The 14227-nt window shown below is 43.2% G+C and overlaps 1 protein-coding gene and 1 pseudogene across 1 annotated transcript; both read left to right on the forward strand.

Annotated features, from left to right (window-relative positions):
- The first annotated feature begins 620 nt into the window (after positions 1-620).
- On the forward strand, positions 621-3237 carry LOC142209079 (uncharacterized). The gene is made up of 2 exons (XM_075278022.1): positions 621-681; positions 2128-3237. Exons 1-2 carry the CDS (start codon positions 621-623, stop codon positions 3156-3158), a joined length of 1092 nt encoding a protein of 363 aa, XP_075134123.1. The 3' UTR covers positions 3159-3237.
- Positions 3238-7677: 4440 nt separating this feature from the next.
- Positions 7678-14227, forward strand: part of LOC142209080 (uncharacterized) — a 69668-nt pseudogene continuing 63118 nt past the window's right edge.

Genomic DNA, 14227 nt, shown 5'->3' on the forward strand with positions numbered 1-14227 from the left:
ATCAAATTCAGTGCCAAATTTCTACGTGTGAACTTACCTTAAGGGTTCTGGTTCATATTCACATCTGAGTTTTTCAGCATCTACTGTCACTATGACATTTTCAGAGTTTCATCTTAGCTTGTTGGGTTTTGGTAATATTTTACTTTGCTGGGAAAGCCAGGAAATTGCCTGGGCATTTCATCTTTTCTTATGTGGCTAAGAATACCCTCCTGGAATTGCAATAGTGGTCTGCGATGCTTATTGGAACTCAAGCTTGTATATGCTGGACTGTCTACACAAGGAACAGAAAGTGGTCAATGATTACTGCAAGCAGCAGACCAAAGGGACAGCATTATTATTTTGAGATCAGGTAGCGGAAATTTATCAGAGAAGTGTGCCGCCTCCTGAGGCTCTTTGAGGAGGCCACCATATTTCACAGTAGGGAAAACTGGACATGGTGATTTCAACTGTTTATATTTATGTTAGAGGGAGGTGGAAGAACAACAGCTTCCAAATTTTTATTATTACTCTGGAGCTGTTGGAAACCAGCATAGATGGTATGATGTGCAGGAAGAAATGTAGGAAAATGTAGAAAAATGAGGAACTAGGTCTGGTTCCTGGATTCGAGAAGGAGTTGGAGGATGAAGTGGAGCTTTATTGTGGTGATGACCATGGCTGTGATGCTGACCAAGACCAACCATGGCAATTCTAAAAAAACTACATCCTTGGACATGAGGGACACATAACAAGAAGCAAGTTGTATTTCTTATCATTAGAACCAAGCCAATGAATGACTATTTGATAGCCATAGAGGGCAGCATAACAGAGGCACTGTCTCCCTGTTTACATCTTGGGAGACAGATTTGCATATTCTTCCCATGTTCCCTTGCAGTGGAGCAACTATGGCTGTATAAGTCTCCACACACCTGAGAAGGTGGTCTCTCCCCAAGGATGGACGTTATCCCCATAATCTGGTCTCTCAGCCTCTCACTTCTACCAAATCTGTTCTCTCTAGGCTGTGCTGATGAAGTCCAACCAGACAGAAATGGTGCCGTCCATAGCTGAGAAATTGATTTATTTATAACCCCACATTATGCAGTAAAGACTTCTGGGAAAGTCGGGCATGATGTTCAGGGTGCTTACCATAGAGGGCAGCATAACAGAGGCACTGTCTCCCTGTTTACATCCTGGGAGACAGATTTGCATATTCCTCCCATGTTCCCTTGCAGTGGAGCAACTATGGCTGTATAAGTCTCCACACACCTGAAAAGGTGGTCTCTCCCTAAGGATGGACGTTATCCCCATATTTGATAGCCAGGCTTTTAGACCCTCACTATACAAGCAAATTTGGTTTATTACAAATATATGCTCAGTAGCTAGCTCACCACAGCATTCACTGTATAGATGCCTGCTGGACAAATGTCTCCACGTTTAATCCATTTCAGTTCTTCCACAGATTCCTTTCAAAGGAATAACAATGGACCATACTAGTATTATATTAGAGGCAGACTACTGCATTGATAGCATAAAGAAGTGTAAGCAAAATTGTAAAATCATGTATATTACAAAATTGTATGGTATCCTGTCCTCTACACAAATAAATTGGTATAAAAACCAGAATGCCTAAGTAACAAAGTAAAGTGAATGAATAAATGAGAAATCTAAATCCTATCACTGTTTGATGTGAGCGCCCTTTGGAAGAGGAGTTCTGGAAGTGATGACATGGGCCCATAGAGCCCTGATCTCAACATGATCCAGTCTGTCTGGGATGACATGAAGAGATAGAAGGATTGGAGCAGGCCTACATCCACAGACAATCTGTTCTTAGTTCTCCGAGATGTCTGGAACAACCTATCTGTTAAGTTCCCTCAAAAACTGTCAAACTGAGAAGAAATGATGTAAAGCAAAGGGCAAAGATCATGCAAAATATTGATGGGATTTATCTTCTCTTTTCTTCATTGATTTTGCATTTTGTTAGTTGGCAAAAAAATAATCTAATAACATTTCTATTTTATAAAGCTTTTATACAGTAATGCAGAGGCCTGAAATTTGTATGGACTGTTGTATTATAGAAATATTATAAACTATCAATATAATGTTAGGGGTTATATTTAACAAAAATAATAAAATTAGTTTTATTTTTGGCAGATGACAGTACCAGGAGCTCAAAGGAACATCTCCTATCTATGGACTATAAAAAAGATAGTGGTATCACACAAGATACATATGAAGAACATGTCATTATCCCAGATAGACCTTCAGCCCTTCACAGCAACGATCCATCACCTGTTCCTTCTATACAAGTCCTATCTTCTGATACATCACAGACTGAGAAGCAAAATAGAAGGGACAAAAGGAGTGTTGTACATCAAAGAACTCACACAGAGGAGAAGCCATATTCATGCCCAGAATGTGGGAAATGTTTTACCCAGAAATCAGTTCTTGTTACACATCAAAGAATTCACACAGGGAAGAAGGCTTTTTCATGTTCAGAATGTGGGAAATGTTTCTACCAGAAATCAGATCTTGCTAGGCATCAGAGAATTCACAAAGGGGAGAAACCATTTTCATGTTCAGAATGTGAGAAATGTTTTGCACAAATATCAAATCTTATTATCCATCAAAGAACTCACACAGGGGAAAAGCCATATTTTTGTTCAGAATGTGGGAAATATTTTAGTGCTAAATCAAGTCTTCTTACACATCAGAGAATTCATAAAGGGGAGAAGCCATATTCGTGTTCAGAATGTGGGAAAAGTTTTGCTCAAAAAGCAAATCTTGTTAGCCATCAGAGAATTCACACAGGAGAGAAGCCAAATGTATGTGCAGAATGTGGGAAATATTTTAGTGTTAAATCAAGTCTTGTTACACATCAGAGAATTCATAAAGGGGAGAAGCCATATTCATGTTCAGAATGTGACAAATGTTTTGCACAAAAAGCAAATCTTATTAGTCATCAAAGAACTCACACAGGTGAGAAGCCATATCTGTGTTCAGAATGTGGGAAATGTTTTACACAAAGAGCAACTCTTATTAGCCATCAAAGAATTCACACAGGCGAGAAACCAAATTCATGTTCAGAGTGTGGCAAATGTTTTAGTGTTAAATCAAATCTGGTTACACATCAAAGAATTCACACAGGGGAGAAGACAAATATATGTTTAGAATGTGAGAAGTGACTTATTAACACTACTGTTATTTATGATCTATTGCTCTCATCTGTCATAACACAATGCCAGGTTTACCCCAATTGCACATACAGGATTTTTCCTTCCTTTACAAAAGTAAATATGAAAGATGAAAACATCTGCCATGTTTTTTGTGTTATAGTCAATGGAACGCAATGGAATACTACTGTTAATGTCCTATAATGGATAACAACAACCGACCCCAATAACGGTAGTGTGAACATACCCTTTCACTTCAGAGAATTCAGACTGTGAGAAGTCAGTTTTATCCCCCTCTGTTGTCCTCTCCTGTGTAGCCTATCCATTCCCCTATTTTCTATTCCTGTCCCCATACCATGAGTTATGTAATTCTCTGTTGTTGCATTTTTCACCACCCTTATTGTAAACCATCAATAAAATTTGTAATAAACCATACAAAGAATAGAACATCGCACCTACTGTAAACATAGAAGAGGCTTGGTTACGTTTTGGGACAGCTTTGCTGCATCTAGTATAGGGAGTCTTGAATCTGTACAGGGTACAAGGAAATCTCACGACTATCAAGGCATTCTGGAGCGAAATGTGCTACCCAGTTTCAGAAAACTTGGTCTCGGTTTCAAGTCATGGGCACACAGCTAAAAACATCCAAGAAAGGCAAAGAGCAAAACAATGGTCTGTACTAGAGATGAGTGAATAGTATTCGATCGAGTAGGTTTTCGATCGAATATTACGGTATTCGAAGTACTGGTACTCGGTCGAATACCACGCGGTAAATGCAGTAAAAGTTCGATTCCCCTCCCACCTTCCCTGGCGTTTTTTTTTTACACCAATAAGTATGCAGGGGAGGTGGAACAGGAACTAGGACAAGGTATGCATTAAAAAAACGTATACAGTAGAGATGAGTGAGTAGTGAAATATTCGAAAATTTGAAATTCGATTTGAGTAGGCCTCAATATTCGACTATTCGATCGAATACTACTCGCTCATCTCTAGTCTATACTGAAGCGACCTTCGATGAGCCTTGATCTAAACCTAGAATTAAGGGTCTTTGATCTATCCTACTGAACATATGTGGAATGAGATGAAATGGAGAAGGTGCTCTTCAAATCTGAGACAGTTGGAGCAGTCTGTTCACGAGGAATGGCCAAAATACTGTGGATGGGGCAGAAGTCTCACTGAGAGTTACAGAAATCATGGGATTGCCTCAAAAAGTTGTACAACTAACTATTAAGTTAAGGGACCAATATAATAAATTTACATTTGTTAATCCTTTTGTCAATTTCAAGTTATTTCAGTGACCATTGTAGAAGTTTTATATTTTTAATGGAAGGTACCAATAATTTTGGCCACAGCTGTAATTTCATTCTTCCAAGAAATATAAAGGCAGATGCCTCACTGTTGTCCTCTGTATCCTATTTTAGTTGCAATAATCTGGTGTAACGTTGACATAAGAAAACATTTTATAATGCAAGAAGTGATTTTTCATGTTATTCTTGTTTTCTTTTAGGTAACTGTACTTTTTTTTACATCGATTTATAGATTTTATCTGGAAATATTTTCCACTTTCTCATGGTATTATTGAAAAATGTTGGCATAAAAAAAGAATGTGAAATAAAAAAAATAATATCTGACATATGGAGATAATAAATAATAGGTATTACCACATAAAAAACAGAAAAATGTAAAACCTTTAATAACTAAGCTTACACAATATAATAGAAGGCCTCGGACACCTCTAGTGAAGTCAAGGCCCAGTCACTTCAACTTATCTGATCATCTCCACCATCCAAACATTATCAGAGAGATAGTTGGATCTAGAGGATTTGAATCGGGATAGGACAAAGGCAGTGGCGTAACTAGGAACGGCGGGGCCCTGTGGCAAACTCTTGACATGGCCTCCCCCAACTGACGCCAAAGACCCCGACCGACCAAACCCCCTCCCCCCCGCATTCCTGCATGCACTATTATGTCCCATAGTGGCCCCTGCATATACTTTTATTGCCCCATAGTGACTCTTCCACACTGTATTATTTCCCCTATTGGCCCCTACACACACAGTATTATGCCCCATAGTGGCCCCTGCACACAGTATTATGCCCCATAGTGGCCCCTGCACACAGTATTATGCCCCATTGTAGACACCCATGTACAATTATTATACTCTGAGGTCTTTTTCCAGACCCCAGAGTATATTAATCAGAGATCCAGAGAAGGATATAAACATAAAAAACACTGTTACTTAACTCTCCCTGGCTCCGATGCGGTCCTTGCTGATGTTGGCCATCTTCAATAACATACAAGATGTCACGTGACCTGGGCCTGCGTCCTTATGCACCACTCAAGTAGGCCTGAAGCCTGCCTGGAGCCAGGAGAAGTAAGTAACACAGTTTTTTATGCTCTCTTACCTCCACTGGGCCTCCGATCATTATACTCGGAGTTCTGAAAAGACTCCAAGTATAATAATAGTGTTTGTGGGGACTGTGGCTTTACTTACCGATTCCCCGCTCCTGGTCACAGTGGCCTCTGCAGAAGAAGAGGCGCAGGCGGCCGTGGGCAGGAACCAGGATCGGTATGTAAATAGGGCCTGTTAACGGCCTATTTTTTTTTAAAAACGCAGCGAATAGCAGCTGTCGCCGGGCCCCCTAATGTCCAGGGCCCTGTGGCAGCCGCTATCGCTGCTACCCCAGTAGTTACGCCCCTGGACAAAGCAAAGAAAAGTGTATCAGTCATAATAATATAAGGCAGAACAATACATTCACACATCTTCTCTCGGGGTCTTAGTTTTTTTGGGTTTCCAATAAAGAGAGCTAAGTGTTAGAAAGGAAACCCCTGCAATACAGCTTATGAAGATGACTTTTGGGAGTACTGCTCCCATGGTTTGAGTTAAATTCCAGTAATGGAGAGGATGAGGTGTGTTTCTTGTAAACAAAAAATTTTGGCACAGTGAGTACCCAGAACTCAAGTATTGCAAGACACAGTTTTGAATTATGATGGGCATGTCATGAAGAACGTGCCTTCATTATAGATCTATGTGGCAGCCACTAGTAGACTGCCAGACACTGCAGTTCTAACAGGTCACAATTGTAGACTAGGTTGTAATTTGGATTAATAGCGCACATCTGAGCCAGAGGAAGGGATCCGCCAACAAAGAAATATGTCTGCAGAACTGCCCGGGGTGAACATAAGGTTACGGAAGAAGGGACTAAGGGGCCATTCTCTCACTTAACCACACTGAATCCCAGGTCTTAAGAAAATGTAAGGAGAGATTAGCTTCCATGGGGTCGCAGGTTGTTCTAGGGCAAATTGTGCTAGCGGCTCGGGCTATGATCGCTCGTCAGTGGAAGTCCGCTCTTTGTCTGACTATAGCTGAGTTAATCCATCATGTTGATTTAGCGTGTACTCTGGAACGTATGTTGGCCAACAAAAACCATACTTACTCCAAATTTCGCACCCAGTGGTCCCTCTGGATCTCGTATATGGAAGCTAGTAAGGCCTCTTCTTCCTTGCGATCTCAGGTTGACCCCGCGGGGACCCCTTAAACTTGTTAACTGCTTGATGATTCCAGGTGGCTTCATTTTCTTTATTTGCTGTACTCCATGTATTTTTGGTATTGTACCCAGGTATACTGTTCTTGAATATGTTTGTTTTTCCTGTTTCTCTCTGTTGTCAGGTTTTACTTTCCTTTTCTCTCTTTCGTTTCTCCCTCTCTCCCGTCTCCCTCCCCTTTGGTGTTTCCCTCTTATTCCTTTCCCCGAGCTTCTGTCTTCCTTTGTTATCTCTGTTTTACCACGGTTCCTGTTATCTAAGCTTCCTGTGTGTAACCGACTTTCTGGTCTTTCTATATTTGATTATTTGTGTGGTGCCTTTACACCCAGTTTGCGTATTGTTGCACTGACCTTGTATGCAATACTTTACTGTTCGGAACTTTGTGGATTTTTCTCTTGTTTGTTACTGTTTTATGTATTGAAAATTTCCCTTTTTGCTTTTTCCCCTCAATAAAAATCAAATTAAAAAAAAAAAAAAAGAAAATGTAAGGAGAGGAACCAGTGTTTGGTGGCTTCTGGGCCAGCCATGTTTGTTACCGTCGGCTACAGTTGTAGCAGAGTTAACCCGAACTTCAACAATTGGTTAAACTTCTGCAGCGAAATATCTTATCAGAGGACAACTCAAACCAATGAGAAATCCGTCACATGACCATGGATCGATCCACTGGAAGTAAGCAGAATGAATGTGCAAGAAAGCTTCTCCAGGATGTAAAAACAAGTAGGAATACCCCATTAACACACACAGCTCTACTACACGCACGTCACACACACATGATTCTGCTTCATCCACGTCATACACACACATCACTGCTACATCCACACAGTAACTACATCCTGATCCTGACACGTACACTTCAGCTCATCCAGCACATGTATACACTGAACACGTAACCCGGTAACACCTGATCAAGTGATCGCTTGACTCCTCCCACATGTGACTGATCACATGACTATGACATCATCACAGGTCCTGTAACCCCAGAGAGAGTATATATACAGTATACAACTGTACAGGTTGAGGTATGTATATGTGTATAGTCACCGTCATTGTCACCAGGGCACGCGTATCATTAACCCCTTCCTTAATCTTTTATTACTGAGCCAATTTTGGATTTTCTTACATTGCCGCATTCCAAAAGCCAGTACTTTTTTTTTTTTACTTGTGTGGCCGTATAAGGGATATTTGGTGCGGTGCAAATTCAGGTTATTACTACGGTAGTATTTCTGTATATCTGTAAGCTTTAGCAATTACAGTACATAATACCACATTTAAGGTAAAAATCTTTTATTGAAATATCAAATTTTTTTCAAACTTTTTTGCTATTTACTTTTTCTTTTCCTTTACCACTTGCCTAAAAAGGGGCGGGGCTAGTACGCCTGCCAAATGTATTACCATTTACGCAAGAAATCTGACATAAATGATGCGAGAAATGTATTCCTGCTATGAGCTGGCCTAGATTTCTTTCTTCTTGCATGGTCGGTGGAGGGTGCACCTAATGTATGAGGAGGTGCACCCTCAGCCAGTTCAGGGGTTATGAAAACTCACGTTAATAATGTCAGTCGTCATAAATCTTTCCCAATGGAAAATCTGTACCAGGCTGTAGTGTTGTAGTGAGGATGCAGATCTTCTGGAATAAGTCCACTATGAAATGGTTACTCTTGTAGATCAGAACACTTTATTCCATGCTTCCATCATGGCTCCCTGTCTAACAACTCCTCCCCCTAAGCTCAGCTCCTCCTCCATTACTACCTCACTGTTGCTAGGCAGACAAAGCAGAATAAGTAAGCAGAACAGAACATACAGAACATACTTATAACAACATCACATCTCTCCCCTTCTTATAAAAAAAAAATAAAATAAAATGCAAACATTATGAATGGACAATAAATAAAAGGTCCGAACTGAAAAGAAAGTATTACTGCAGAACATAGTCCCTGAGGTGCGTTGGTGGCCTTCGACGTATCCTTGTCGGGTAGCGTTGAGACATCTCGTTATCAGAAACAGTCTGTGAATTTTCGGTATCTCTTGTTGGTGTTGCTGAACCAGTTGTACCTGGTGAAATGTCCTCATCATCTGTCTCCTCTGCACCGGCTCCTGGGTTGTAGTCACGAAGCTTTTTAAAATGGGAGACATTTCGTGTCACTTGATGACCCTGGCGTTGAGCAGTATCCATGGTACCTTTGACGTGTGTGACTTGAAAGGGTTCTGGATGATAAGGGGATGATAACTTGTCACTGGGTCTCAGCCTTTTAACAAGGACCCAGTCTCCCACATCCAGCTGTTTGAAGTGACAACTTCTCTTATCTGCATATCTTTTCATCCTGCCTATGGCAAGGGAATCATTGAGGACCAATGGAGTCTGGACGTGAACTACTGGGATGTTTGGAAGCTTAATGCGCAAAGGCCTGCCGAAAAGCGCAGTCGCTGGCAGAGTTCCTGTAGTAGAGTGTGGGGTGGCTCCGTACTGTCTAAGGAACTGTACTGTTCCATGGTAGCAATCCGAAGAGTTTTATTGATTGATTGCATGAAGCGCTCCACTTCACCATTGGCTTGAGGCCAGTAAGGAGTTATTTTCCTGTGGTTAAAACCAAGATAAGTTGCAAAAGACTGAAAATCTGCACTATTGAAAGGTGGCCCATTGTCAGTCTTTTGCAACTTATCTTGGTTTTAACCACAGGAAAATAACTCCTTACTGGCCTCAAGCCAATGGTGAAGTGGAGCGCTTCATGCAATCAATCAATAAAACTCTTCGGATTGCTACCATGGAGCAGAACAGAACATACAGAACTTACTTATAACAACATCACACAGGCCCCGAAATATAACATATCGGTTATAGTAGTGATCTTCTTTTATTGGGAAGAGACACTTTATGGGTCCCCCCAAATGTTTCTAGGCCTTGGTACAAGTGCACCAGCTCAGGTTACTCTGAGAGCCTTTTTAGAGGGCAACAGGGAAGCACTTTTAAGCACTCTTGTGGCCCAAAGTGTAGGCTGACCACACCTATAATCATTTACATATCTACCGAAACTGCAGGAAGAGTTTTACAGCAGTCTGACATTTGTGTTTTGTTTTTTGTCAGTGAGTGTATACATGTTTCTACAATACAGGATCCATGGACATATAAGATAATTATCCTGAGTGATCCAAGGATGGAGAGAAAAAGGGACAAGATGGCAGAAAGTATAATAAATCTGACCCTAGAGATCCTGTACCAGCTTACTGGAGAGGTGAGAGATTCTGATGATGTCACATTACATCATTCTTATCTATAGTAATAACAGATGATATGACTGGAGAGGTGAGGGACTCTGGGAATGGATGGAGTGATATTTATTAATGTGTCTCTCCATAAACAGGATTACACAGTAGTGAAGAAGACCTCTAGTGGGCGCTGTCAGGCTTCTGTATCTGAAGGATGGGGGAGAACCCCGAGCCCAATCCTGGGGCCTCCACCTCACTCCCTGATACATGAGGATATCAATAGACAGAAGATTCTAGATCTCACCAACAAGATGATTGAGCTGCTGACTGGAGAGGTGACACTGCTGGGAATGCTGGGACATTATACAGGAGCACTATGAAGGGATCTGGTGATGACTGTATCATTGTGTTGTCAGGTTCCTATAAGGTGTCAGGATGTCACTGTCTATTTCTCCATGGAGGAGTGGGAGTATTTAGAAGGACACAAAGATGTGTACAAGGAGGTGATGATGGAGGATCAGCAGCCCCTCACATCAGCAGGTAATAGACATGACTAAATACACACGGCCTCTCATTATCTGTATGGAAAGAATGAATTCAGTCCCTGTATGTGTTTCCTCCAGTTCCATCCAGTAAGAGAACATCACCGGAGAGATGTCCCAGTCCTCTTCTACCACCGGACTGTAAGGAAGAAAATGTCCTCCAGGATGATCAGGTAGATGGAGATAAAGTGACATGAAATCTTCTGCCCTGTAGAAGGGCTGTGAAGGTCTCGTGGTCAGTCTGGTTTTATCCCACAGTATTAGATGTTTTCTACTTGTGTAATGAGAAAGGTGGAGATGGCAGGATAAAGCTGACCATAGACATGATATGTTGCCTGGATCTTCTCACAGTTCTCTGTCTATAGAGGCTGCTGGTTGGGATAACAAATCAATATGGTGGATTTATCCAGGAGACCTGCAGCTATTTGGTCAGATAACTCCTGCTGTCACTTTTGGTGGTCATGATAATGAATGATCTTTTCTTCTCCTATAAAACATCCCATGTGACTTCTCCATCCGTCTGGTGACTTTTACAGTATTTGTTTCACAGCTTTTGTATCCGGGTGAAGGTCTGAACATTATTGTTGTTCCTGAGACATATGTGAGGGGTGATGAGGAGTGTAAGGAGGAGATTCCTACAGGTGAGTTGTAACTGTAAGGGGGGAGGAGGAAGGGAAAGACACGGCAGCCGACTGGCTACCGGGGCTCTTGCAGGAACTTTTAGGATACAGCGGTTCCACGGACAGGCACAACCACACCAGACACGAAGTAAGAAATATAAATTTTACTCTATACCCTTTTGGGGTGAACTCCAGGCTAACAGGCCTGATGAAATCAATAATTACAAGACACTCAGCCGAGGGCTGAGACCCCTGAGTGACACTGCACCGTGACCTAATATGTCAGAACTAGTGAACTATGCCTTTAACTAGCGGCTACATATATATAGCAGCTGCAATTTACCTATTAATACCAAGCTAACAAAACAATGTAAGTATGCAGAGGAAGATCACCTGCGGTGTCACACTGGGGTTAACAATATCACAGTTTACTATTTAACTTACCCACTCCCCAATATCCACATTTCAACACACTACCCCAACCCTGCAGGGAAGACTTCAGCAACCGGTTTTGTTTTATCAGAAGTTGGTGCTTAGCTGCACAAGTCTTAGTGAAACAAATAACTCCTCTTATGACATACTTCTGGTACTATAATCCAGGATATAGTGTCTCTTTTGAATAGCAGGACAACACGTGCTGTATCTCCGTTTGGATAGAACTCGCTTTAAAGCAAAATGGCCGGAACCAGTCTATGCTAGGTTTTTGGCGCCAAAAAAAAAAAAACTATTTACTGCGTGTATACACTATTCACCCTTATGAAAGGTGAATCGGAGCTCCGCTTACCCGGGTTAGCAAGGGGGCGAACAGTCAGATGGACTTTCCGAAGGAAACAGGAATTTCTTTGCCTCCAGGCAACTGGAACACGGTGTCACAAGGGCTGGTCCTTCTTGTCATCCGCTCCGCGGCGTCTGCACAGCAATCGTCTCCAACTCTCCTGACATGGGAACCAGCAACAGGTTCGGGCTTCTCCAGAGCTGGCCCTGGCCTGAAACAAGCGTTGCAGGGCAGCGGATGGCAATGGATTGTCCCTCAGATCTCTCACTGCTCACAGCCAGCTTCTTCTCCCCCACTACAGCAGTCCACTTCCTGAACTCGTCACTTCCTGGTTTTTCCTTTACCTAACACAGCGGCATCTTGTGGTCAAAAAGAATTACTACAATAGAATTTTTCATTACAGAAACATCTCCTTTTACCACTGCTATTATCACATCACACACTTGTCAGTGAGAAGTGTTCTGAGACTGTATAGCATTAGTCACCCCGTGACACACCACCCCACTAGAGGTCGGCGTCCTCGACAGACCTCCCCAGACAAACTCATCCTGGGCGTATCGCTGTGGGGGAACCCCAGCATTAGACCTTGGCGTTCTGCGTAAAGTCGGGGCATCAGTCACTTCATTCCCACAGGTCGGCTCAGGTTCCTGTACAGGAGCAGCCATTAGTGTCGTCCCCTCCCGTGGAGGTAAGATCACCACGGCTGGAACCGTTTCAGACATGGGAACTGGTACATCCCACCACTCATCGGGATCAATCTGTGCAGCAGGTGTGAAGGTTGGGGCTGTCGGATTCAACCGATGCACCTCAGTCTCCGTTGTGGGAGTCTCTGAATTACAAGGTCTGAGCATATTACGGTGAAGAGTCCGGGTAACTCCTTCACCCCTTTCAGGCTCTAACTCATACACCGGTCCGTCAGGGATGACCCTTCGTTTTACTCGATATGGCATTGCCTCCCACCGATCATCCAACTTTCCCGAGGGTCTCTTGGCCCTTACTAACACCCTGTCCCCAGGTTGGAAGGGTTCATGTTGAACCGGGGTCTTGTTTGGGTGACTGGACAGTCGGGTTTTGTCAATCACCAATCGGTGTATGGTCTGCAGTTTTCGACGGTGTAGTTCTACCCAGTCATCGGGCGAGCGAGCGCCCTCTCTCTCAGGATTTGTCAAGTTCAATTCTTCAATCTCCCGTCCGGGATGCCCAAACAGCATCAGGTATGGCGTGTAGCCGGTGGTACTATGGACCCGATTATTATAGGCCCAGAGCAACTCAGCTAAGCTCTCTGGCCACCGAGCTTTTTGATCTTTCTCCAACGTTCGCAACATCTGAAGGAGGGTGCGATTGAATCGCTCACAGGCCCCATTCCCCTCTGGGTGATAAGGAGTCGTCCGGGATCTGTGGATACCATACACCCGATACAACTCCGACATGAGCCGCCCCTGAAAACATGCCCCCTGATCTGAGTGAATACGAGTGGGGCACCCATACACTTGGATGAAGTGCTTACACACAGCCCTGGCGGCAGATTCGGCAGTCTGATCTTTCGTAGCTACTGCTACTGCAAACTTGGTAAAGTGATCGGTCATTACCAAACAGTACTGATGTCCGCTGTTGGAGTGTCCTATCAGGACATAATCAATCATCAGCACCTCCAACGGCGCAGTGGTCCTAATCGTCTGAGTGGGGGCCCTTTGTTCTGGGGGTTTAGCGAGCTCACAGGCCCTGCAGGCTTGGCACACGTCCTGCACTGTCTGCTCAAGACCAGGACAATAGACAAATCGCTGGAGCCACTTGAACGTTTTATCAGGACCAAAGTGGGCCCCTCTCACATGAGCCTCACGGGCAACTTCCCTGGCACTGGTACTTGGTATTACTAGTTGCCATCTCACCTCCAACTCAGTCTCTAAATATACTTTACGGTACAGTAACCCATTCTCACACTTCAGTCTATCCCACTGTTGCATTACTCTTGCCCCCATAGGTGGCAAGCGTTTGCGCTCCATCGGGGTAGGCCACTCCTTTGCCATCACCCACTGCTTGATCTTTCTTAGGGTCACGTCATCATTCTGAGCATATACCCAATCTCCATGGGTTTTCCCAAGCAACACTGGTCGGTCTGTCACCACCCCACTTGTCCGTGCCAGTATCACAAACAAGGGTATTCTACCCAAGTGGGGAACCTCTGAGTCTTCCAACTCTCCATCCTTATCTCGTCCGGAGTCATCCGGCGTCACTCGAGACAGGGCATCCGCATTTGCATTTTCTCTACCGGATCGGTACTTGATCTTGTACTTGTACCTGGACAACCTGGCCATCCATCGCTGCTCCAAAGCACCCAACTTTGCATTGTCTAGGTGCGCCAAGGGATTGTTGTCGGTCATAACAGTCACTTCC

Source organism: Leptodactylus fuscus, chromosome 6, assembly GCF_031893055.1.
Source record: "Leptodactylus fuscus isolate aLepFus1 chromosome 6, aLepFus1.hap2, whole genome shotgun sequence".
NCBI lineage: Eukaryota > Metazoa > Chordata > Amphibia > Anura > Leptodactylidae > Leptodactylus > Leptodactylus fuscus.

Bases quoted from the DNA above. Each gene is read 5' to 3' on its own strand.
- LOC142209079 (XM_075278022.1), top strand. From the start codon at position 621: ATGAAGTGGAGCTTTATTGTGGTGATGACCATGGCTGTGATGCTGACC. The intron at 682-2,127 runs GCAATTCTAAAA...TATTTTTGGCAG, and splicing joins GCTGACCAAGACCAACCATG to ATGACAGTACCAGGAGCTCA.